This window comes from Phyllostomus hastatus, unplaced genomic scaffold, assembly GCF_019186645.2.
Source record: "Phyllostomus hastatus isolate PE091 unplaced genomic scaffold, TTU_PhHast_1.1 phas_contig_210, whole genome shotgun sequence".
NCBI lineage: Eukaryota > Metazoa > Chordata > Mammalia > Chiroptera > Phyllostomidae > Phyllostomus > Phyllostomus hastatus.
The window spans coordinates 25,032,504-25,057,325 of NW_025333737.1; the positions used below are offsets into that span (position 1 = coordinate 25,032,504).

The 24,822-nt window shown below is 41.8% G+C and overlaps 1 protein-coding gene across 1 annotated transcript in view; it reads right to left on the reverse strand.

The window, feature by feature from the left end:
• Positions 1-985: 985 nt before the first annotated feature.
• UTP18 (UTP18 small subunit processome component) overlaps positions 986-24,822 on the reverse strand; it is a 36,164-nt gene continuing 12,327 nt past the window's right edge. Inside the window, exons 5-14 of the mRNA XM_045836910.1 lie at positions 24,135-24,223; positions 22,456-22,581; positions 22,184-22,358; positions 17,823-17,923; positions 17,223-17,313; positions 14,496-14,619; positions 8,148-8,322; positions 3,500-3,642; positions 2,127-2,165; positions 986-1,138 (exon numbers count right to left, since the gene is read on the reverse strand). Of these exons, the coding sequence (XP_045692866.1) occupies positions 2,141-2,165; positions 3,500-3,642; positions 8,148-8,322; positions 14,496-14,619; positions 17,223-17,313; positions 17,823-17,923; positions 22,184-22,358; positions 22,456-22,581; positions 24,135-24,223 (1,049 nt within the window). The 3' untranslated portion in view covers positions 986-1,138; positions 2,127-2,140. The remainder of the gene's footprint in view (positions 1,139-2,126; positions 2,166-3,499; positions 3,643-8,147; positions 8,323-14,495; positions 14,620-17,222; positions 17,314-17,822; positions 17,924-22,183; positions 22,359-22,455; positions 22,582-24,134; positions 24,224-24,822) is intronic.

Below are 24,822 nucleotides of genomic sequence, written 5' to 3' on the forward strand. Positions count from 1 at the left end.
ACGATCCAATACTGCCCTCTAGCAACCCGAGAGAAATAACACGAGTCCACTGGAGTTGAGAACCTGAAACGTTTAGCACTAGCATTCTTCATTTGGAAGATGTTGATAGGAGAGGAGGAGGCCGAGGAATGGTCTCCGGAATTGCACAGTAGCCCATCTTAATAGAAAACGTCCTTTCAGAAAGATGCTGGGGTACGTTAACATACTGCACAAGCACAGGGCTGCTCTAGGTCATTGCCGACAGACCCGGAAGGGCCTCACGAACACTGAGACAGCCTCCACTGACCGGCTGTTTGAATACAGTAAAGTGGGGTCTATTACTTCTCTGGGCAGAGCCACTTTTTATCACTGAAAAACTTCCTGACTTCCCCATGTTTTAACAAGGCGGTGGGGTGAAAGCTTAGACCAATTTGATACTTCTCATAACCAATGCTTCATAAATACATAATACAGGGTCAGTTTTTCCCATGAAATGTAGGGACTAGTCCAAAGCAAGGTGTATCGTACAATTAAAGAACTATGGAATCAACTGTCAACACCGGAACTTAAAGGAAACATTTAAGTTGCAGTAAGGAGTATTTCCAGGAGGGGGAGTGGCTAAGAATCAGGAGGACAAGTGTAACAGGTTTTCGTGTGCCTCCTCTCCCACAAACAATCACAACCATTTGAAGTACCAAGACCAGAATAGTCCATAATCACTTTTCCAGGAAATCTTGGAAGTTCAAAATTCATTCTCGGAGATCTCATCACTTTCATTTCCAGCCAATCAGAGCCTCAGTTAGTTGTTACCCTGAAACAGGGAGGGATCTATCTATGGGAAAGGGGGAAACACTATCAGGGTTAACTGTGAAATATGGCACCATCTGCCCATGAGAATGCTGGCGACACACAGGTGTTTCCAATTTCTCATGTTTGGTGTTAAAGGAAATGCATCCAAGTCGGTGTGTCTGAGTGTAGGTGGGGAGGGAAGAACCACATACATTTATTTTCAAACAAAAGTTGCCATGTGTTTATTAAAACATTTCTATTAACTTAAATATGCACAGCTGGCTCAAAACTCATTATCCACATATCACACGTTCTGGAAAGTTTCTGAGAAGGTCTATCAGGAAGGGCTTCTCCTGTAACTTGACTGAACCTAAGGAAAGAAGAGGAGAAATTATACACTTGATCTGTAGCTGCTGACCAACGAACACGCACTAGCAACGTAATTCTGGAAGGCGGGATGGCTAGACTGCTTCCCCCTCCTGGCTCATGCTTTAACATTCTTCTACTTTGAAAAATTCTTCTATTTAAATCTATATGCACTCCCAGAGTCTGTCTTCAACATTTAGGACTCTCAAAGATCAAATCAGTCAACTGCAATAAACAGGGGGCAGCTGCAAAGCTCAACCTCCGAACTATCACCAGCTCTCACTCAGCTCGAAGACCAAGCCACGGGAGAAGGAGCATGTCCTACTGCTTTAAAACTAATGATCAGACATTAACTAGGACTGTGACAAGCCACTGTTAACTAGCTACAGGGCAAGGCACTTATAGTCTCTCAAGAAACATATACAAAATAAGAGGATCTGAGCTCATGAAAGCTTTAATTATAGATGAAGATACTTTCTCACTGTTCAGTCTATGGTCCTTTGTGGATTAAATGACCAGTAATTACAATATTAAAGAGTGGAACTCAGAAGAAAAGAGCCAGGTTGTTGTGATTTAGAGTAAGGAATTCCCAAGGAAGCCCTGGCTGGTGGGAGCCCTGGCTGGTGGGAAGCTCAGTGGACTGAGTGCTGGTCTATGAGCCGAAAAGTTGCCAATTCAACTGCCCGTCAGGGCACATGCCTGGGTAGCAGGCCAGGTCCCCAGTTGGGGGCGTGTGAGAGGCAACCAGCCAATGTTTCTCTCCTTCTCTCTCTTCCTCTCTCTCTAAAAATAAATACATAAAATCTAAAACAAATTCTTTTAAATAAAAAGAAATTCCCAAGGAAGACTCAAGTCCAACCAGGCCCTTGCTGATCTACTCCCATTCCACTCCTCTGCTGAAACCAAGACCGGCTAACGCAGTCCCTTCTCCGCCAGGGACAGCAACGGGAGTGACCGTAAAACCGGAGAAGCATTTAAAGGGATTTTCTTACTTCAGATAATCTCTTCAGAAGTCTGAGTAATGGTGCAACCTGAAAAAGTAAAAGACAAATAATAAATAATCCAAACAAGTTTCCAATTACCCAGAGTACTGTCAGTCAGATCACAGGATGGTACTTAGAATTCTGTACTTGGGGTGGGGGGTGTAATCACAATAATTCTCCGCAGGCATGCTAGGTTAAGACTGCTCAATCTGACATTCCGAAGGATCCTAATGCTATACCTCAGATTTTAGGTAAAGGCGTTAAGCTTGCCCCAAAGCCTCAAATTGGGGTCCATGACACACCTGGTCAGCCATACCCAATAGAAATGCCAGTCCAATCTACTTGTTAGAAACTCTCACTAGAGATCAGTACTCTGGTGGAGATTCCAATGTCCTTCGGCTTACATAACGAAAAGAAAAATTCAGTTATAATAAACCAGAGCTTTGGAAGAGACTTTCAAAGTGTAATAAGACTGCATTCTGTTATAATCTCCAAACTGAATCACCAAAAATGATCCGAAATGGGAATGATGGAATATATATGAATATTCCAGGTATATAACCAACTTTCCTTTCCAAGTAAATAGAACTTGAAACCGTATTATTGTTTGCTATATTCTCTTTTCACAACTATATCCTCAAAATCAATTTACATGCCTCCTTTTCTTCACTCCAGATTTCATTTTATTTGGAAAGCGGGCCTTCCCCGAAGCATACAAACAACCACGGCTGCCGTGCAGCGTTCACTGCCTACACTAGGGAGCGGGGAGAGGGGCTGTGATTTAAGTCCCAGGGTTCTGGCTCTTCAGGTCTCCCTCAAGAGCCACCTGTCACCTCTATCTTCTGGCAACAATGCAATTAGATTTCACTTGTTCCTTGCTTTACGGCTAAGAATACTGACTGCAGAAAAGAGCCCGGGCAGAGCATAACTTCTGGATGTCTTTGTGGTTAACATCTTCAGTTATAGCTTACAGCTGCAGGGAAAAGAAATATTTTCTCTTAAATCTAATGGAGTAAATAGAGAATTGCCAAATCAACAAAGGTTAACCTAAACATAAGACACCAAGAAAGTGGCAATATTATTAAAGTGGCTACTTTTCCTCAATTTGATATTTTCAAAATACAGCTCTAAAAAAAAAAAATTCCCCAGGTGAATTTTCCATTAGTGACATTTATGGTAGAAAAATGCACATTTTGTTAGATGAAATGTCAGGCCTACACTCTACAATTTATTTAGTAACTTATCATTGTAATCGATTCACTGTAATCGAGGTAACAAACTGTATGTAACTGGAAAATCGGGAAATGTAACAGCAGCACCTCTTCACATTTCCAGAAGAAGATTACAGGTATTTCTGACTTTTAAGCATAAACAATACCTACCTATACAGCAGGGCTTTGCCCTTTTCATTCCCCAAAGCAAAATATCCGCTTCTTGGAGAAAAATCCATGGTATGAACAAGAGAAATAGTCTTCTTTTTAATGACTGGGAAGTTTGAAAATACTGTACAGGAAGGAAGGTGAACCTGCAGGAAATAATAAAAAGCTTTAAATTGTAACAACTGGGAACTCAACTTTCTTAAATCTCAATCTTCATTCTATCTTTTAGCTGGAACAAAACGTATATTTTGATTACAGTACATGTTCATGTAGTAAAATATTCCAAATTAACATCTGATTTTCAATGTGCTATTAACCGAGAGGAAAGGAGGAGAAAAAAGTCTTTTCTTGATGTTTTTAACGCAGCATCTAGCATGAAGCCTGGGGGATTCAGGTGTCTGCTGAATGAATGAACGGAAGGGAAAAGTCAAGAGCAACACCCACTGAGGCTCTGACTGAATGACCACAGTAAAGAATACTAGAATTTGTCACAGGGAACAGATACTTTAACCATTATGAAGAGTCTGATTTTATGCAACTGAAGCCTAGGCAGAGTCATACCAAGTATTCCAAAGGCATAGAATTTCCTTTTCCCACTTTATTTTTCAACTATGTGACACATTCTTTGTCTTTTGCAACCTCTTGAGGAGGACTGAATCATGAAAACCTAGTTTTTCAAGTGAAACTGTGTTCTGATTTAGAGCCAAAAGCTCACCTCAAGGCCAGACCGAAGCACAGAGGGACACAGTCTTCCTCTCCAAGGAAGTCTGCTTCTGGGGAAAATTGAGTCCAAGTCCAAAGCCAGGTGAGGCCAGTCCTCACCCAGTTGCAGAGAGACAAACCCAAGCACAGAACCTGTGACCTTGGTGGGGGGCGGATTTTAGCAATTCTCATTTTCAAATGTTCTCTAGCTCTTTCAAGAAATACAGCACCCTCACGTTCAAATACAGAGTTATCATTCAGTTCTTTAGCTTGGTAATCTGCCCTCCTCTACACTTTTAGATCAGACTTTAAACCATCCAATCAAGATGATTCTCACAGACAAGTACCATTAATATATGTACCTGCCTATTAAACAGGTTTCACAGGCAGTCACTTATTAGGTCCTACTCCCTGACATATTTATTGACCACTGTGTCAAGAAAGGATAAAGTCTAGAGTGAATCCCCATGCCATTTTCAGTTATTCTCAACCTCTCCAGAAGACAGGTTCTGACAGCACAGCATGGTATCAATGCAAAGGCATTAGCGATGACAAGAAATGGTCTTCACTCATTAACGCTAGGAAGCTAGAATTATCCGATTTGATCTTAACTTTTAAACTTCTTAAAACACCACTCTGAACAGGTTCTTTGAAAAGTTTAAGTATAAAGCAGACTAGCATTTTAGGAGAGAAACCACAATGAGGATATTGCAAAATGTATTTACACTTAGTTTGGGAATGCAGAAATCAGGAGTTTCTGACAAGTGGTTTGGCTTCCTGTTTTGCTTAAGTTATTAGGCGTTTGCGTCCTCCAAGCACGCACCAACTCGGAACAGGTGATCCAAGGCAGCTCGGGAGCAGACCATCAGGAAATACCCATTTGCTGCAAGTGCCGAGAACAGAACTGCCCACGCCTGCCTTCCACTTCCGCCTCACATGTAACCTGACTCTTACACTGTGCCCACACATTTGCTCAGTAACTTTTCTATCAACAGGACTTGGAAGTTTAGGGAGCTGTTTTTCTGACTCTTCCAAAACAAAATATACCAGAACCAACCTTTCTACTTGAATGATTCCTCAAAGAAAATATTATACCACCCTTTTTATTTTCTGAAATTGGAAAAAAACAGCCTCCTAATATGGATTCATGTAACTTTATACTTAAGTCAGTTATTTATTATACACAGGGAACGCCCTACAGGACAAAAATTGGGGCACAAGACACATGGCACTTTTTTAAAGCCTATTTTTAACAGAAGGTAGCTGTGTTTTTTGTAGCTGGATAAACAGAATACCAGAAAGACTGTGGTAAAAACACACACTTATGAAGTTTACAGTGTAAACCGTGCCCCCTCAGATGTGCCTTCATACAAAAAATCCCCTCACACCCGTACAAAGTGGCCAGGCTTTCCCAGTGTGTTCTTCCTAATGGAGAACGAACACCAATTTACTGAGAACCCACTTTCCTACTTTATCTCCTCTACTGACTTGGCTGTTGGGGGCCAAAAAACCCTGTTTACAGTGTCCTCCCCCCTGACTCAACTATGTCCATGTGCCGAGTCCCCAGTGTGACCTCTCGCTGCATTAGCACATCTTCCCGCAAACCACAACCCCACCTCATTAGAAGGGGACTGTGCTCTATAACCTCTCTTTACAGCCGTTGGATTAAAAGGTGTAACTTAACAATTAAGAAAAAGGCCAAAAAAAAACACAAACATCTTTACCCCGGAAAGCTCCCTTTACCTTGAACCACATTTCTGTCACTACGTTTAAGGGCCCAGGTACCAAAATTCAACAAGTAAAAGCTCACTCATCCTTAACGTAATGGATAAGAAGTTCTACAACTTTCTAAAACATTCAAGGTTACAGATGTAATAAGTTTAACTTCTGGGTCTCCTACTGGTGCCATGGGCTTAGATTTCTGTCCGCTGTGCTGTACTGAGACAACAGCACTGTTTGGACCATTGTAAGAGGCTGCATTTGATGGTACTAACGCTGTTTCACTGCAATATTCTGAAGCTGCTGTGCCTGGTTCCTTCCATGAGACCCTATGGCTGACGAACATCTGAAAAACGGGATTTGGCTGTTACTAATGAATTCCTTGTTTGATTTTTCCACAATAAAAAACCATTAATGCTGCCACGACTACTGAGGCAAACTAGGCAGAACTACTAGGCGTCTTGTTGAATATATTATGTCAACATGAGGCAGATCCCGTGGTTTTATAAAACAATTTACTACCATGAAAATGATAAAAGAGTAATATGTACTAGTCTGCCACTCCCATTAGAATGGAGATTTTAAACCTGACTTGAATTAGAACCTTCCTGTTTATCAAATGAGTCATTAGACAGAGAGGCAATAAAACAATGCTGTACTTTTCAAACAATGTATTCTAGCAGGATCCTTCCCCCTCTCAGAGAAGATGTTAGGCAGCATGCCAATCCATATCCGGTGGCAGCGAAGCTGCTCTATGTGATGATACAGGTGGGGCTAAGCCTCCTCCTCGAGCTACTTGCCATCTCAAGTCCTGTACACGTTCTAGGACTTTGAGGAATTCAAGAGAAACACAACTAAAGTGCTAGAAGAAATATGGAATCTAGAAGCACAGTTCTGCCCTTTATTAGTTACTAATATGGGGTCAGTTAATTATCTGACAACCGTTATTTGACTCAAAGTGTTTTGTTTGTAAATTTTTGTAAACTATACACTATCAAACAAAGTTGACAAAGTATTCAAGACTCTTTGCTGGCTGAAAGAAAAAACAACAGTTCCTGTAAAGTGCTTACCACCTGGTGGTATACACGCAACAGCAGCACAATGCAATACGGCCACTCCAAGTTCTACACCATCTTATACAACTGGTGCCAAGAGCAAATAACTGTTAAATGAATGAAGAAAACTGATTCTGCCCAAAGGGAAAGGAACTTCACAGAGATGCAGTGACATCTAAACTGAGCTGAAACTGGGCAGAAGAGTTAATGTAGGCCTGAGGCTGCTAATCCTTAGAAAGGCCTACTGACAAGGGTGGCCCTTGGATGGTGTCTGGGAACTTGAATGGTAAACGGTCCCCTACACCGATCTGAAACTTCCTCTAAATGACAAGGACGGCTCACTGTGCCTAAACCATCTGTACAACGTGGTCTAACCTGAACACCTGCATGTACTTCCAGGAGCCTGGATTTTTGGTGCATGCTGGGCAGAGAGCACCTGTATGATCACCCCCCAATAAAAATGTTGGCACCGAGTCCTGGATGAGCTTCCTTAGCACATGTGGTTACATCTCACTGGAGGAATTACCCATGTCCTGGGACTCCACTAGGAGGGGACTTTGCCCCATGATGATTTTGCATCATATCCTTTCCCCGAAATAACCCTTAACCATAAGTACGACCATACACTGAGTCCTGGGAGCCCTCCTACAAAATCACCAAACTTGGGAGGGGTGCTGGGGACTCCTGGCACAGAGATATATTCACAAGTACTATTCTAGCTATTTAAATTGCAATCTTTTTAAACAATTTATTTTCAAGCACAATTTATTTTCAAAATCTAGGACTTGCCTCCTAGATTTTGCCTCCTTTTTAAGATAACAGGCCTTAAAAAAGGTCTTTTCCTCTAGGAAAAAACTGTAGAGGAAAGAAGTATTTGCCTTAAACATATTGCTTACTAATATACTGAAAGAAACCTCTGAAATAAAGAACAGCCACTTAAGAAATGTTGATAGAACAGCACAGCTTTCCCAAAAGAACTGACATAATACAAATTTGGTGGCTATTGTGCACCTTTCATATAACAACACCCAAAAGCTATAATACTAGTAATTTCTACTAGTCAAAAGAAGCTACTTTAAAAAATAATCCAACACTCTTCCTTTCCTGTTATCTTTCCATGTCTTCAACTGAAATTTTCATGTTACCAATGATAAAAGGAAAGGGTAAAGACATACCAATCTGACTGCTTCCTTCATTTTTTCTGAAGCAATTGCCAAGATTTCTGTGGTAGGATTGAAGGCCAGAGAAGAAACACCCGTAACCAAGTTCATTATAGCTTTTATCGGCTTTGGGTTTGTTTCCTGGAGACAAGAATCTTGACTGTATATGTTCACCACTCCACAATTAGAACTGCGAAGAGAAAAAGGAACACCACAGATTAAAAACAAGCCTGTCTGAACATCTCGCCCCACCAGCTCACTCCTTGTCAGCCTCAGCAGCCATGCCTGCAGCTGCTGCTCGCTCTTCCTCCAGGGGCCGAGGGGGCAGTGAGACTCTGCAGGGACCCGGAGACCCTGTGACTGACTCTGCCACTACCCTCGGGGAGCAGGCCGGGCTCACAGTGCTTGCCGCATCCCGAGTTCCTCAGGGAGGGCCCCCAAGGCAGCGCTGCTGGTGACCCTATGTCCAATGATCCCCGCACCCACGAGAGGCCAGCCTGCGCTGGATCTGGAGAAAGGACTGGGAGCCCAGGGGTGCCCTGGCCCACAGGCTTGGCTCTCCGGTGGGCCTCCCTGCACCACTCCTCGTGGGCTTCATTTCTGAGCTACACGGTGAGTCCATGTGCGGCTTCAGTTTCCAGTTTGGCCCCCTGCCCCTTGGAAAGGGTTTTCTGAGGCCGGGATCTTAGTCCGTTGTTTTCACTGACCCCTAAAGAGGCCCAGAAAGCTGTGCCCTTTTGTGAGACTCAACAGCAGTTAAGGAAGGGCATAAGCGAAACTGGAGAAGTGGATTATGATGAGGAACTTGATGTTGGAAATACAGTGATCTGGAGCAAAGGAAGTAAAAGTCAGGCACCGGCATTTTATAAAACATTTACAGATGACAGTCCTGCTCAGCAAACTGCAAATGACTGGCTCACCAGATATGAACTGTTCATTCAACGAAGCAGTTCTTCACATGAGGTACCTCTAGGTCCACTGAAAGGACAACTTTCCCCACTATGTTCAGCATCCACTAAACGAAATAACCCCACTTGTTTATAAATCTGAAGTCTTGTAGATCATGCTACGAATCCATGCTTCTTTCTATAATGAAGACTGTACTTTTCCAACAGCTTGGAACTTTCATTCCCTTTTCTGAATCCTAACCTGACCATCAAAACGCCCAGCTCAAGTGCCAAGATCTCAAAAAAAAAAAACCTTTCCCAGATGTGCATTTGTAACAGCCTTCCCCGTTCCTTAGACCTTAAAAAGCACTGTCTGAAATAAACTGCAGCCCATGACAAGTTGCCCTGTAAACAAAGACACATATGTGCCTGTCCTCACCACGGGACAGTGAACTACAAGGCGATGAATCCCTAGTACAATGCTCAATAAATGTTTTTATGAATAAGAAAACCAAAGCAAAACACATCACTGAATAAAACAGGTTTTTCTTGCATTTTGAAACATACCTCCCCTAAAGATTCTGCAGATGAAGCAAAAACTCACTTTTTATATTTGGGAGTACTAAAATCAAAGGACTATTAATTAATTCTAGGTCCTAAATCAAAATAAATTTCACACTTTTACATAGCCCTGAATTATCCAGTGTTCTTCTGAAATAAAATCTAAATTTTGGGGGGTGGGTAGTGTGGAGAGAAGACAGAACTGGGGGCCAGATGACCTGTGCTCCAGATCCAGCTCTGCCAATGACCAGTTAATGAGCAACAACCAACAAACAAAACTGAAATTTCACCCAACTGAGCTCCGTTTTCTTAGCAATACAATGACTGAATTAAGAAAAAGTCAGTCGTGCTGCCCTATATGGGAGCTACTAGACACAGGTAGCTGCTGAACACTTAAAATGTGACTAATGTCAAGTGTAACTGAATAAAAATTAAAAAACAATACACTGGAACAAACAAGAAAATCTCGAGTAAAATTAAAAATAAGTGACTAGTGTCACTAAGAAACTAAATTTGTTATTATAATTAATTCAAATTTAAACAGCCACATGTGGCCAGTGGCTACGGTGATGGACATGCAGGATGAAGCTAAAACACCATCCAAAAACTAAAAACAGATATACAAACAAATGGAGCAATGACAGGAAAAGGACAGTCGTGATGAGACTAAATACTGAAAATATCTTCGAGTGCGAGGATGAAAGAGAAACTTTGTTAGCTCTCAGCTACAGAAGACCTGCTTCCGTGCTCCAAACGCAGTTAGGTTGCTGAAATCACAAAAATCCTGAAGCAGCCTTACGTTAAGAATTTAAAACCCAGATTTAAGTAGGAAAAATGGAAATCTTAGGTACTTTTGGAGATTTAAGAAGATAAAAGACAAAGCTACATAAAAGCTGAAGCACAGAATGATTGAAGTTGATTTTCCAAGGGGTTATACAGACGGCACACAAAAAAGTCATACTCGACGCACTGGACTCTATTTTCTCTACTTCTTATAAAACTTAATTTACAAAACTCCTACTAACTATACCACTTACGTACTTAAACACACGAACACTCAGAGGTATACCTTAAAAAATGTAGCAGGGTGGTCAAGAGCCTGGGCTTTGGAGCCAGGCTACTTGGGGTTGTGTTCTTGGCTTTACCACTTACACTCTGGATGACCTGAACCAAATTACTTAACTCACAGTGCCTCAGCTTCCCCACCTGTAAAGTGAAGATAATAATACCTATACTATGCAGTAGGAAATGAGAATGAAATTAGTTTATATACAAAAATATATATATACACACAGATATACATGTAGAGTTAATATACGAGGTCTGCCCAGAAGGTATCCAGCCACGTAATAGGAAAAATAGAGACATTTACTGAAAAAAATAAAAGATACAAGAAACATTATATATAAGACAATAATGCCTTAGTCCCCTTCAAAGTAGGCACCTTGGGACCTCACACAGTTCTCTTAATTGCCATCAGCTGCCCCAATGTATTTTCCTGAATCTCATCAGTGGTCTGAAATCTCTTCCCTTTTAAAGATGATTTTAAGTTTTGGGAAAAGCCAGAAGTCTCAGGGTGCCAGATCTGGGCTGTAGGGGGCTGAGTCACCCAGGTGATTTGATGTTTTACCAAAAAACTATGTACAAGATGTGATGCTTGTGCAAGCACATTGTTCTGATGAATCTGCCAGTCACCAGTTGCCCACAGCTGCGGCCTTCTGAATCACGTGAAGAGTTTCTGCCCGGGAATGTTCAAGCTTAACGCAAAATTTGATGCAGACGCGTCACTTTACTTGCTCAGTCATTTTGAATGTGACAACCACACAATACACATGGCTCACTCAATGCCGTCCACCATTCCCACTGATTAGGAGAGTGAAGTTGTGACTGTTCATGCACGCACGTTCCAGTCCACTCTCCTTGGCTGCCAGGTTACAGTGATGCGCAAACCATTCTCGCAGTAGTAACAATGGCTGAATTTTTTTCCGGACAGACCTCCTATATTATATAATATATATTATAAATGTACACACATACATATATGGCCATATATGAAAAAGCCCTGACCGGGGTGGATCAGTCAGTTGAGCATTGTCCCACAAAGCAAAAGGTCACCAGTTCAATTCCTGGTCAGGGCACAGGCCTGCACTGCATGTTCAACCCCCAGTCTGGGCGCGCACAAGAGACAACTGATTGATGTTTCTCTCCCTCTCTTTCTCCCTGCCTTCCCCACTCTCTAAAAATAAATAAATAAAATCTTTTAAAATTCAATTAATTAATTAACTTAAAAGAACAGTCCTTGGCACATGCTGATGAAGGCTAAAGTCAACATATCTCTAATCACTGGACAGAACTTTGATTTGAAATATTAAAAGCATACATATATTTAATATATCATTATGTTAACATAAAATATAAGTGTATGTTAAGTATCTAGAAATAATTTGGCATTGACCTACAATTCTCAAAATGGAACGATGCCCCCACCCCCCAAAGTGGTTCGCAGCTTGCACATCCCCAGTAAAGGCAAGAGTTGAAACTACTCGGTACGATGCAGCGACCATCATACAGGCCACTACACTGTACTGACCTGTACGATGGCTGCAAGATGAGACATTTCCTGACTTCAGGGTAATTGTAGAAAATAAGGCAACAGCAACAAAATACAGGGATTCTCCAAGTCACCTTCTGGGGCCACCTTACTTGGTGACACATGTTCTGAGGTCATGAGGGCCCATGCACACTAAGGGCTGTCACAGGCAAGGGCGAGGAGAAGCTGCGCTGCTATGCCTCCAACAACTCACCCGTTCTTCAACATGCAGTGCTCTGTACGTAGTGATCACTCAACTGTTTTTTTTCCCTGACTCATCTGTCAGCTACATAGGGAGTCACAAAACAAAACACACTACCTCATTCACAGAAGATGCAGCAAAAGTACAACATTGCTACAGATTCCAGCCAGTGGAGTGAGAAGGGCACTGACCTGAAAAAGTAAGACCCCACTCAAGACCCAACCCTGTCAGTGTTTTCAAGTGTGTGTGTGACAGAACTAGCAACCCTACGTTAAATAAAGCCATGAAAGACGACGGTGTAAAACGAGAAGAGTTCTCTATTTACAACATCCTTAGTTTCCCCATTTCCATCGGAGCAAAACTGCAAACAGAAAGCATCCACTTTACGTCACAACACTGAATGAGAAGAGTTAACAGATACTACCAGAGTTCTGAAACCAAAGGAGGAGTTAAATTCCCGTTAACAGATACTACCAGAGTTCTGAAACCAAAGGAGGAGTTAAATTCCCGGCAGCAGCAGACAAGACACAGCGGTCTCACACCAGCACCAGCAGAGGGAGGGAGAGAGAGAGAGAGAGACTGTGTTTGCGGGACAGGGAGGGAGAGGAGGAGGGAGGAGGAAGCCAACACCCAGCCGGCCAGGTGGGTTCGGTCAGGCCTCTGGCTCCTCCACCACCAGTGACTGTTTCCACCTCCCTGATAACGTCAGAAATTCCTTTAACAAGTGTTAAGGCCTTTCTTTACAGGTTTAACAAAAAATCTCACAATGTTCTTTAACTAAACACATCTGAATTTAATTACACTCAAGGCAATTAAAATCAAGTGAATTTAAACTACTACTATCAGAGTCTTTCCTACTTGGGCCTTTCAAAGAGGATTAATAAAAGTGATACAAAATAGAGGGGCAAGGATCAGAAACAGACTAATTTCACAAATTTGAGTAAAGGTCATTTTGTGTAGTTATTCTTTCCCCACGTAAAGGCCAAAGCAGTTCTGCTTAAAAGTAGCTATAATTAGTTTAAACACCAGTCTTCATCTGAAAGGAGCTTTCTTCCCAGAAGTCCTCCTAATAGTGAACTGCTGCCTTAGTGTACACGACTCTGGTGAACACTGGGCTCAAGCTGACGAGTCCCTCCCTCCAGGTTTGGCATAGGTGTGGTGACTACAGGTAACACAGGAAAGGGTGGGCCTTAACCAAGACACTCCCGCACCAAGTCACCAGCTACTGCCCACCCTGCTGCCTGTGGCAGATCGCACGATGCTGCCCTGCTCTCCAAGCTCTACAGCTTCCCAGTGTGGCAGGGATGTTTCCCCAATGTCCATCCCGAAGGAAGGAGCATAGTGAAGAAAAAATGCTAAGTATGCTATGCTTCTGGAGAGCAAGACCTACTTGTCCCCCCCAACACAGGGAAGATTTGACTGAAATCTCTACGGATCCACTGTGTTTAGTCTAAGATAAAGTCATAAAAATCCACTTCTGAAAGTTCTAAAATCACGGGTGCTGACCAGTGGTTTGGTAGGTAGAATTACAGGTAAGTATCTAACGCCTCCCCGCCCCTCACCATGCATTTTAGAATCAAGCAGGGAAATGAAACCATTTTTTTCTGTGATCACACAATAACAAGTCCTAGATAAAATTTTCAAAATTTCTACAATACTAACAAACAGTATTTACAAGGAACGTGTGTTTGGTTTATATCACCTAGCTAGATGAAGGCAACAGTGCTTTTAAGTACCTTTACAATTTAAAGTAGGAAAAAAAAAAGACTTAAAGTAGAATAAGCCAAAGTTCACCTTATTCTACTTCCTAATCAATGGCAAGTGACTAAAATAGTAATAGGAAAACTTGATGTGATCAAATGGATATTGCAAAAATAAGAAAAAATACAATGATGTATATAAGGCAGTCCAGTATTTCCTTTGCTAAAGAGCTGATAAGCCACCAATAATATTAGACATTGCATTAAGATGACAAAATGTAAAGGACCCGCATTTACCAATCTCCTGTTACTGAACAGTTTATAAACAGAACTACTAATACTTAAGCACCATCTAGTATATCAATTCATTAGTATTTTCTCATTAGTACAATGTGATTAAGAGTTACAAGAACCTCTACTTACCCACAAGCCACATACTGTCCATTCCTAGAGGTAGCAATGCTCAGTCCATATAAGCTACCTTCATCGACAAACCTGTTCAGGCACTTCCTAGAGTTCACATCCCAAACATAAACTTCTCCATCCGCTGAATCAGAGAGACAAAAAAGGTTTGGTTAATTTTGCTTTAAACCTGAAAGTCATGTGGACTGACCATTCTTAGCCCCTTCTGAACAGGACAAGAGACTACAAATAAAGACCTACTATAAATGTCCTAGATCTACAAAACTGGCCTAAAAATATTTCTTGCCTACATTCCCATTTATAGAAAACTGCATCCTCAATTAGTTATTAATAAATAGTATCTTAGAGTGAAAGTCACAAACTCTTGGCTTGAGCTGAACTTTCAGAAAAAGCTTCTACATTTCACTTGGATTACTAGAGCAAATTGGAAAAAGCAAACAAAACAAAATACCCACTGGGACTGGTCTTTCAACATGTACCAACAGGTATTAGAGCACTTAATATGAATGGCTAGGTGGCTTAGATATCAAACTGATGATGGAGGAGAGGAAATAAAGAATCAACTGGTCCAGACCACAGGGAATTTACAATTTAATTAAGACACTATGCACAATTTATCAACTAACAATATAAATAGTAAGAAATGCTAAATGTGAATAAGAACAGTTTTGAGAAGGCAGAATTTGTACAAGAAAGAACATTAAATCGAAGAGATCACAAATATTTTCATAACAGAAATGGCTGCCTAATCACCAAAAGCAGTCCTTCATTTTTTTCTCACTCCGGTGGCACTCACTACTGACGACCACGCTCTTCTCTTCACCCGTCACAGGTTTACTTCTGTGATGACCCTACGTGCGTCTCAAAGGTGGCTCCTCCCGCACCTATTTCAGCTCTGCCTTTTCTGTGGACATTGCTCTCAAGTTCGCTGTCCTATATACTCTTATCCTCCCTATGGGAATTCAACAAATCTTACTGTTTCAACTATTTCCTTAACCAGTGAAATTTCCCAGGCTGGCATATGGGTTCAGATTAGGTAGCAATGAAACATAATTGGAAAAATTTAATAGGGTCATTTTTCAAAAACTCAATGTTTGTCTGCAGGGTAATGGTACAATAAAGGAAGGTGTTTAAAGATTAGCTAGCAATGGACGAAAATGGGAAGAGAAGAGGTCAAGGGCAGGAAGGACATCTACAAGCCAAGTCCACTTAATGGTCGTAAGTGGGCGATGACTTAAGGCAAAAGAGGTAACGATGAATCCATGAGAAGAAAGAAAAAACTGGTAAAGTGGAAAAGATAAAAGGGAAAGAAATTTTTTGCAACTCTCCTTCTATCTCAAAACATCCTTTATATGGAACAATATGAATGATATACCAATCACATCAACTACTCCTTTCAGAAAAAGAAAAGGAAGACAAAAAGAGGACAGGGGAAGAAAAACAGGCAAAATATAGGCAACCCTTAATTACCAAGGTTTGACTCTTGATCACTCCTCCCTTGCTTTTAGGACCTTCCTTACAGTAAATGTGACCTTCCCCACAGTGACCGAATTTGTAAATATTTCACATCTACCTCCAATTCATATACCACATTTCACTACTCCTGCTGATCCTCTCCCTCTTCTCCCAGGGTCCAAGGGCCCTGGGAGAACTCTGACTCTCCCAGGGTCCAAGGGCCATCTTATTAGGATTATTACTCTGAACCAGTATTTATTCCTTACCTCTCAGAAGACCTAGCATATTATAAGGAATATAGATACTGCTAACCTTCTTGTATTAATTGGTTAAAAAATACAAATGTAAATAACTCACCTTTATGAAAGTTTGACTGCAGGCCAAAACCAGAACAAAAATTAAAACTAACGTTCAAGTTAATCCTTTCTTAAAAAGCTAATCCTCATTTAAAACCTTTTTTTCAAAAATGTATGGTATATTATCAAAAGCTCCTTGCTGAGGTAAGACTGCAAGATAGCGCACTCACCGGCAGAACCTCTCTAACACTCCCCACTACACCAAACCACGCGAACTACACTGAGACTGTGAGGGCCCTCAGCATCCTCTCGGAAAGGGAGCAAGAGTTAAAGATGACACTGGGAAATCAAAAGGGCAGAAGAGCAGGAAAGCACAAGATGAGAGACCGCCAGGGATCGCGGAGTGCTGGCCAACACTGCTACAGGCAGGCACTCTCCCTCCGGGGCCGCCGCCGCCCAGGGTCCTCACCAGTGCCCTTCTGTCCTGAACTCCAGGGGCCCTTCTTTTGCCTCTGCACCTTGTCTCCTTCTCCTACACCTCACTCTGCTTCTGTAACTTTCTAAATAAACGTTCTCTTACAGTTTAAAGGAAAAAAAGTACTGCAGAAATATCAGGGAAGATGAGATCTGAATTGCTTTTGGTCAGCAATAAAGAAAATTCCAAACATTATCCAAGTCAGAAGGAGCTAAAAGGGGCAATGATTCTACGCAACTTTCGCAAAGAAAGGCAGTTTTAGAATAACTCACCTTTTAAATAAGCATTTACTTTCCATCTTGTCCTCAAACATGTTAGCGATATATGTTAAATGGTGAATGAGAAGACCAATGCCAACAACAAAATAAATGCATGCTAAAAATAAAACAACTGATTTGCTTACTAAAATGTCTAAAATCACACATTTTACTAAATTTGAAATGTGAACACATTTAAAGCTTCAAAGAAGCTTCTGATCATCATGTCATTAGCTTAACTTACCAGAAGAGGCGTACACTTTCTTACTATCTGAAGAGAATGTCGATGCTGCGATCCTTCCATTGATTTTCATGCTACTAATCAATTCTTTAGTCTAAAAGAATAATAAATATTACCTATCAAATTGTTTTAGGAGGGTAACAGAAGAATCACACTGTGTAGGACAGAAACCATCTACTTCTCCATTGTATAGCCCCCACTCCACACTGTTTTTTCCCCGTACTCCGAGGTTTCCCCCCAAGTGCCCACAACTTCTACCCAAGTGCCACTGTGCTCCTCTACCTGAGATGCGGATTTAAGGATACCACGACTTATGGTTCAAGACCACCCCTGCACTAACGTCTCATCCTACACAGGGGTGTCAATGTCATTTTCACCAGGGGCCGCATCAGCCTCACAGTTGCCTTCAAAAGGCTGAATGTAACTTTAGGACTGTATAAATCTAACTACTCCTTAACTGTTAAGTGAGAGCTCGGTGTTGCCACCGGATAGAAACAAGGTACCAGGCTGGATAAAACAAGGTAGAGGGCCAGATTCAGCCCATGGGCCTTGTGTTTGCCACCTGTGTCCTACAAGAATAAGCAACAACTAATAATGCTTCACCTTCATTGACAGCAAATGAAAATATCCAGCAATGCCATTTATGAGCAAGAAGGACCCATCTGGGGAGACTTCGAAGCTCCTTACTATCTTCTCTTTCAAACCTAAGGAAAATGAATCAAATAAAGATTAATATGATGTTCAATAATGCTATTTTCCATTGAGAGTTTCTGGCCTTTGAAAATATCTAAGTGCCTCAAATTAAACAAAACCTAGGCTAAGATACTGAGTAAGTCTTACCCCATGCATTGAGTGTGACCCAAGTATAAGGTTACTACAACGCTCAGCAAACTTTTCTTCTTTGCCTTGGTTACATTCACCATTTTAAGCGCAGGCCAGAGACTCAGCTTTCTAAACAGTAAACCTATCAACCAATTTTTCAAATGTAAGCCATAATACCCATAATAAACTAAAAGGATAAATGATACTGTTGTCACAAATTTCACTACCAGGAGGAAAATACACTAACATTAGAGACAGCTGAAAACATAACAACACACAGAAACCAGTTGCTGGCCACCTACTAAACATGCCATGATGAACCGGGATGAACTCCCATGATTGGAGAGTCTAACCTTTAACTTGCGGATACAAAAGAAAAGAAAAAAAAAATACAAGCTGTCAGGATATTCAAGAGTAGCTTAGCTTCTCAAGATACAACTCATGTAACCAAGTCAAATGAGCTGGGTGTATAAACCAGAGTCGCTCCACTTATTTACAAAGGGGCATGTCCCTTTGCCATCCTAAAAGGTTCATACTGACTATACAGGAGACTCCTGATACCAGATGGCTTAGAAAGCCAAGTTACTCATTAAATAGTTGCCTAACAGAAAGGACACAGAAAGAAAGGGGATACCTGGCTACCTCCAGAGAAGAAAATAGGTAGCCAGAGAAATGAAGCAGAAAAGATTTCTCACTGTCCACCCATTTCTAAGGATTGGATGTTTGTACCATGTGAACAGACTGCATAGTCAAATAAAAAAAAATATTAAAAAAAATTTAAGTCATTAAGTTAAAATAGTGATCAGAGAGAAAGAATTAAGAAGAATCTAGTGAAGAACCCATACCTCCCCATACAGGAAAATGCTGGGTAAGCCTCCTACAGACCATCTCCATCCTATGAACAGGCTTTGTCCCTGTTAGGATGGCTCCCACTGCTACCAACTGGGCCTCCCATCCCAGTCTCATCCCTGCAGCTGACACCCTAGGTTCCTTGACTGGAGTCAATCCAGGCGCATCATTTATTTGAAATCACTGGGGTAACTTCTGCTGATGACCAGTCTCCTTCAAGATGACTCTATTCCTATGAAGTAATTTTCTTAAGAATGTCCAGATTCTAGGCAAACTATACTGACTGCAGCATACAGAAACAGCTCCAAATATACAGAGACTATCGTGACATGATGAAGCAGGGCAGGGAGGCTACCGGTAGCACAGTGTGAGGCTACAGCTGGACGCACCTGCAGACCTAATCCTAATGGCACAGTATCAGGTAGTAGGAATGGGAGCGAAGACGAAAAAGGGGTCACCTTGAAGCCTACCGCTGGGCACCCCTGTGGCCTTGGAGGGATATGTGCTACACACAGGTATCAGCACAGGAACAGTGAACGAAGTTCCCTCATACTGTGCAGGACCACGATGAACACAGACCCAGCGTGGCAGCAACAGAGACGAAGTGCCAGAGGATTTCCAACCCAGGCGGCCCACTGCTCTCTCCGCCTGCAGGTGGCGGGAGGACTTGTGCTTTTGGCCTGACTAAGCCTGTTATCTAGGGACAGTTCAGTAGAGGGGCTATCTTCAAGAAGGAAACAGAACTCCTACAAATAAGAACAGGTAGCTGCTTTAGCAATTAACTGGAAAAATAAAAAAGGTAAGCATATTTTCATCCAAAGCTTACAGTGTATTATAATAGTTACATGTACATATATATCATTTTGCTTTTAACCTCATAAAAAATAGTGATAACAAATGCTAGTGCTGATATTATTATTGCTCTTTACAAATGCTGGACATTTCAAAATAAGTCAAACAAAATTTATAATGTGGCCTGGAAAGATACAATGCTTTAAAGATGTCAAATATAAATCTTTTTAAAAATATGTAAGATTCTTAGGTCAACTGCTAATTGATAAGAAAAGGAATGGCAAATGTACTCGAGCCAAATTCCACAGTACAGTGAGTAGATTTGTGGTAGGCAGTTAAGACAGATGGGGACAGACAGAGGACAATAGGCCAGGTACCGAAAGTCCCCACGGCAGAAAGCCCCAGGTACCTAAAAACGGGCAGAACTAGGAAAACAGGGGCCCTGCTCCCAGGTAACCTTTCCTCCTCCCATACCCTACAGGCGGTCCTGCCGTTTAGACTCCGACATTTCATATTGCTAGTCCCGTGGCTCAGACCCTCCCCTGACCTTTCCTCTCCTGGCAGGTCACCAGTCAAGCAGCACACCCCCTTGGAGAAGGAACAAGGGGCCGAAGAATGGCCTCATTCAACTCCCCTGTGCGCCCTTGCACAACCACACCCTTAGGCACTAGCCCCCAGAGATAACGTCTAGGCTTCAGATTCAGTTCAACTCTAGGCGCAGAGAAGCAGCAAAAACCAGACAATCGACCCCATGGCTGACTCAGGACCAGCTTCATTGACTAATGACCCTGGTGCTGACCAATCAGTGGAGGCCATGACCCTGAAAGGGCACACCTGGAAATCTGATGACTATTCTATCAAGATCCTCCCCTGAGGCCTCCAAATAAATACCCTCCCTATGGAGGACCCAGTGGGGCTCTCTCCCTCCCAGGAAGCTTGCCAAGCCTTTCCCACCCCAAGCGCATTCGTGACCTTTACCTTTCTCACTCCTAAGTGCCAAGGCCTTTTCTTTTACCTCTGTGGCTTGTTTCCTGGGCCCATTCCTTGTACAGCTCACTTCTTCTGCCCCCATGTCTTTCTGAATAAGCTTTCTCTTATAGTTTGAGTCTTGGCTCTGAATTCTTTCTTAGCCAGAACTCAAGTACCGAGGTTGCTGACCAAGGTCTGTCTTACTCCACTGGTCCAAAACCTGATGCCATTCTCGCCATCAACAGACTGTGATCAATACACACACTACATGTTACCATCAACAGTGGCAAAGTTAACATTCACTGAGCATTTACCGTGTGGCAGGTGCCAAGTTAGAAGCTTTAAAAAATTCTCTTTTAATACTTATTGCCCTGTGAGTTTACAAAAAGAGAAAAGTAAGGCTCAGAAATTACCTTACCATAATGTCTGCAATCAAAATGGTGGCTGCCCAGCCAACTAATTTTATTCCCAAATGGTCAAATTCTAGAGTCTGAATTCATAACCTGGGGCTCTTAACCTTGTTTACGCCATTCACCCTGGGGCAGTCTGGTGAAGCACGTGGTTCCCTTCTCAAAGTGACAGTTGTTCAAACCATTCATAACCGAAGGAAATGCTAAATTTCAGTAGCGATTAGTGAAAACACAGATGTAATATTTTCCCATCCAACTCCACAGGCCCCTTAATTCTATCCAGAGAATTCTGAGAGTCCATGGATGCCACAGTGTGAATCCCAGGTTATGAAACCCAACAATTAACGAACAAATGTACCATTCGCATCAGCTCTATAGTCTTCATTTTTCAAATCTGTGAATATATAAGGCTTAGATGTACTAACTAGTCAGCAATTTCCCCCCTTATTCTAGTGTCCTTAATTGACTAGTGTTACTTATAGTGTTTTATAATGATGAGGGACTCAAAATAGTGTTCAACAGCGTAACACCACGAAAATACATTTATCATTACTATTATTACTATCATCATTATTACCAAGCTATCCATACTGAGGAAAATAAAGGAAAAATATTGAGAGGAAAGAAAAGTGATGTGTCTTAGAAGCCAGCGACTGCAGACACAAGCCTGCATACCTGCACTAACTATACCTTGGCCAACCTCCGGGTTGCTTTTCCCAGGAGGATACAGGGAAGAACCAAAGCCCACCGCTTCTGATTAGTGGAATATAGAAAAATAGTAGCCACTATACAGTGTTTTCTATTTCAATACGGGGAGATGGTCTTAAGGATTTTCAACTCCAAGTAAGTCCCATGGACCAGCAGCATCAGCATCACCTGAGAGTGTGTTAAAGATGCAGAGTCAGTCCCCACCCCAGACCTACTGATCAGAATCTGCAAGAGCATTTGAGATCGGGCTCCCAGGCATATGTTGTCAGTTTGGCACAAATAAACCCTTATAAAAATTTTCTTTAAAAAAATCCTATGGGGAGGAAAATAAGTGGCTATAAATAATGTTAAATAAACTCAGCTGTAGGCTGGGGAGTGGGGGCTGATCAGCTGTGTGTTCAACAGAAACCTTACCTCTCACTTGATGTACAGGAATTAATCTTCCAGCCAACATGTCATAGACATAGAGCACCTTGCTATGGGTACTTGTGGCTAAAACCTCTTCTCCATTAGCACTAAAACAAGCCTTAAAGATCGGAAACTTTTCCAAATAGATGCTCTGAATTTTAGGATTTGTTTTTCCATCAACCTGTAAGGAAATACAAAACATTCCTTTTGGTTATTTCCACAGACCCTGTATGCCAGTAGTGAACACTTCCCACGAGTCCTCATGTAAAAACGCGTACCTGGAAGAGGGACACGGAGTTATCGAGCGCCGCGACCATCACCACCTGCGCGCAAGGATGGAACTGCACGGACGAAACCCGGGCGTCAGTAGGACGCTCGGCATTCGCATGCTGGCAATGCTTCATCTGTGGAAAAATAAAATTAGAATTATATCAGTTCAAGTGGGTTAACGTTATTTTCTTTAGCACATGAAGGAAAAACATTATAAAGTGGTTTATTTAAAGAAGAAAACCCACTGAAATAGTACTGCTACCTACCAGCAAGTCCTTTTACTACACGATAATCCACTTGTACCATCTTTCAAGTGAGAGAATTGAATTATTAAGGTCTCAAAGCCCCAGGATACAGTCATTTCCCCAAAGAAACACCCTATTTGGGTTAGGAGACTTTGACTTCCAAGGAAATTTTACTTAAAACTTCTACTCTGGCATCTCTACATTCTTGGCACAGAGTAAGAAGTACTATGTGGCCGCCCCCATGGTTCTACGATTAGTACAAATTTCCTATGCTCTCAGGGGCACATGGTTGCTGGTTTAAAGTAATGACAATCTCATGCATCATTCAAACTATTTCCTGTTATTCCTTTGTTTTTATGTGGTTTTCCCCTCTGCATTAAAAATTCAATTATATAAAAAACCAAGTATTTTATATACACCTTCTTTGCAACCACTGAAGTTAAATTTCTATGGTGACTACATTTTAAATGAAGGTGGATTCACCCTATGAAGTGCTCAATGAATTGTCTTCTTCAGGCAGGGGGAGACAGAACCACTCTGTCTGCTAGTCATCTATCATAACATGGTCCCTCCCCATCTAAATACACCTGCCACCACTTTGTACTGGGGAAAAGCACCCACGTCAGAGAGAGAGAGATCTGCTCACTGGACGATCTTTAACTGAAGCACTGTGCTGGGCGTGCACTTAGTTACTGCGGTGAACAAGCTAGACACAGTGACGAGTGAGAAAGTAATTGGTGCTGGCCATGTCACACAGGATGGACAGGAGGGACCTTTCAAAGGTGTCATTTGAGCAGAAAGATAATGATGAGTTGGCCATTAGTAGTGCTGAAAGAACAGACAGGCAGCAAGAAGAACAAGAGCAAAGGTTCTGAGGCGAGAAACAACTCAGCTCGTTGGAGACACAGAAAGGCCCACATGATGTGGGAAGGAAGTATGGAGGGAAAGGTCTAAGATGGAGTTTCAGATGGAGGCAGAAGCCAGATCATGAAGGACAGCTGGGCTGTAAGAAATTCAGAATTTTTCAAAAGGCACTGAGCGCTGGCATGACCTGATGCTTTATTTTTAAAGTGTCCCTTTGGCTACTAGATGGAGAACAGTTTAGGAGGAAGTCCAGTGCCAGTGGGGAGACCAGTCACAAAGCTGCCGCAGTGAACAGCGTGACAGATGACAGCAGTATGAACTAAGCTGGTGCTAACAGAAATAAAGAGAAATGCAAAAGGAGAAATTAAATAGGGTTCCTAAAGATTCCTGGGGACATAATTTAATTTTCTAGATCATTTTTGTAAAGGATGAAAAACCAGCATAAGTATTTACCAAGGCAAAAATGACAGCAGACACACACAATCCCACGGATGAAAGGAACCCATACATTAGTAACTGGGAAGCACAATGAATTACAGAGGTAATTAGCTGCATGGCCCAACTTCACTGACTCTCACCTTTAGAACTCCTTTTGGAAGAGAAGCTGATGTGGATATGAAATTCCCAGTCCTCTGCAACAAATCGTCTTCATCCTCTTCACTTTCATCTACGTCAAACAAACCCACAAGGCTGAGCTTTAGAATCAATGCGATGACCATTACCTACTTCAAAGGTCTAGAGTCAGACTTCAACTCCATTCTCAGCCTCCCAGCCTTAACTAATTTATTTAAGTTTCAATTGGTAAAAGCAAAGTAGCAAAATAATTTTGGAATAAAGGAAAAAGATGGCACAGAGCTCATATATATGGTTAAAATCAAAGCCTGGCTCTGGAGTGAAAGACACACTTACAGAGAGTAACTAAAACAAGATGAAAAGAAGTTGAAATAAAGTCAGCATTTAATTTAAAAAGAACTCATAACTAAGTTTTTGGTAACAGGGTGAACAGCAGATCCAGCTTAACCACTCACATGAAAAAGAACCAGAAACTTTAGGCTGACTGAAATATCAACGTCAGCAAGCTGTGTATCAGAACTTCAAAGAGAGCTAACAGGGCTGCTTTTCCCCGAGGAATGACTGATGCTTCTAGGAAAGAAAGCTGAGAAGCTGAGCGGAGTTTTAAAAACATTCCTGGGGCCACGGGGTGGGGAAGGAACTGCACTAAAAGCCCTAAGAGGTTCTCAAGGGGAACTCTGGTAAACCACCAGG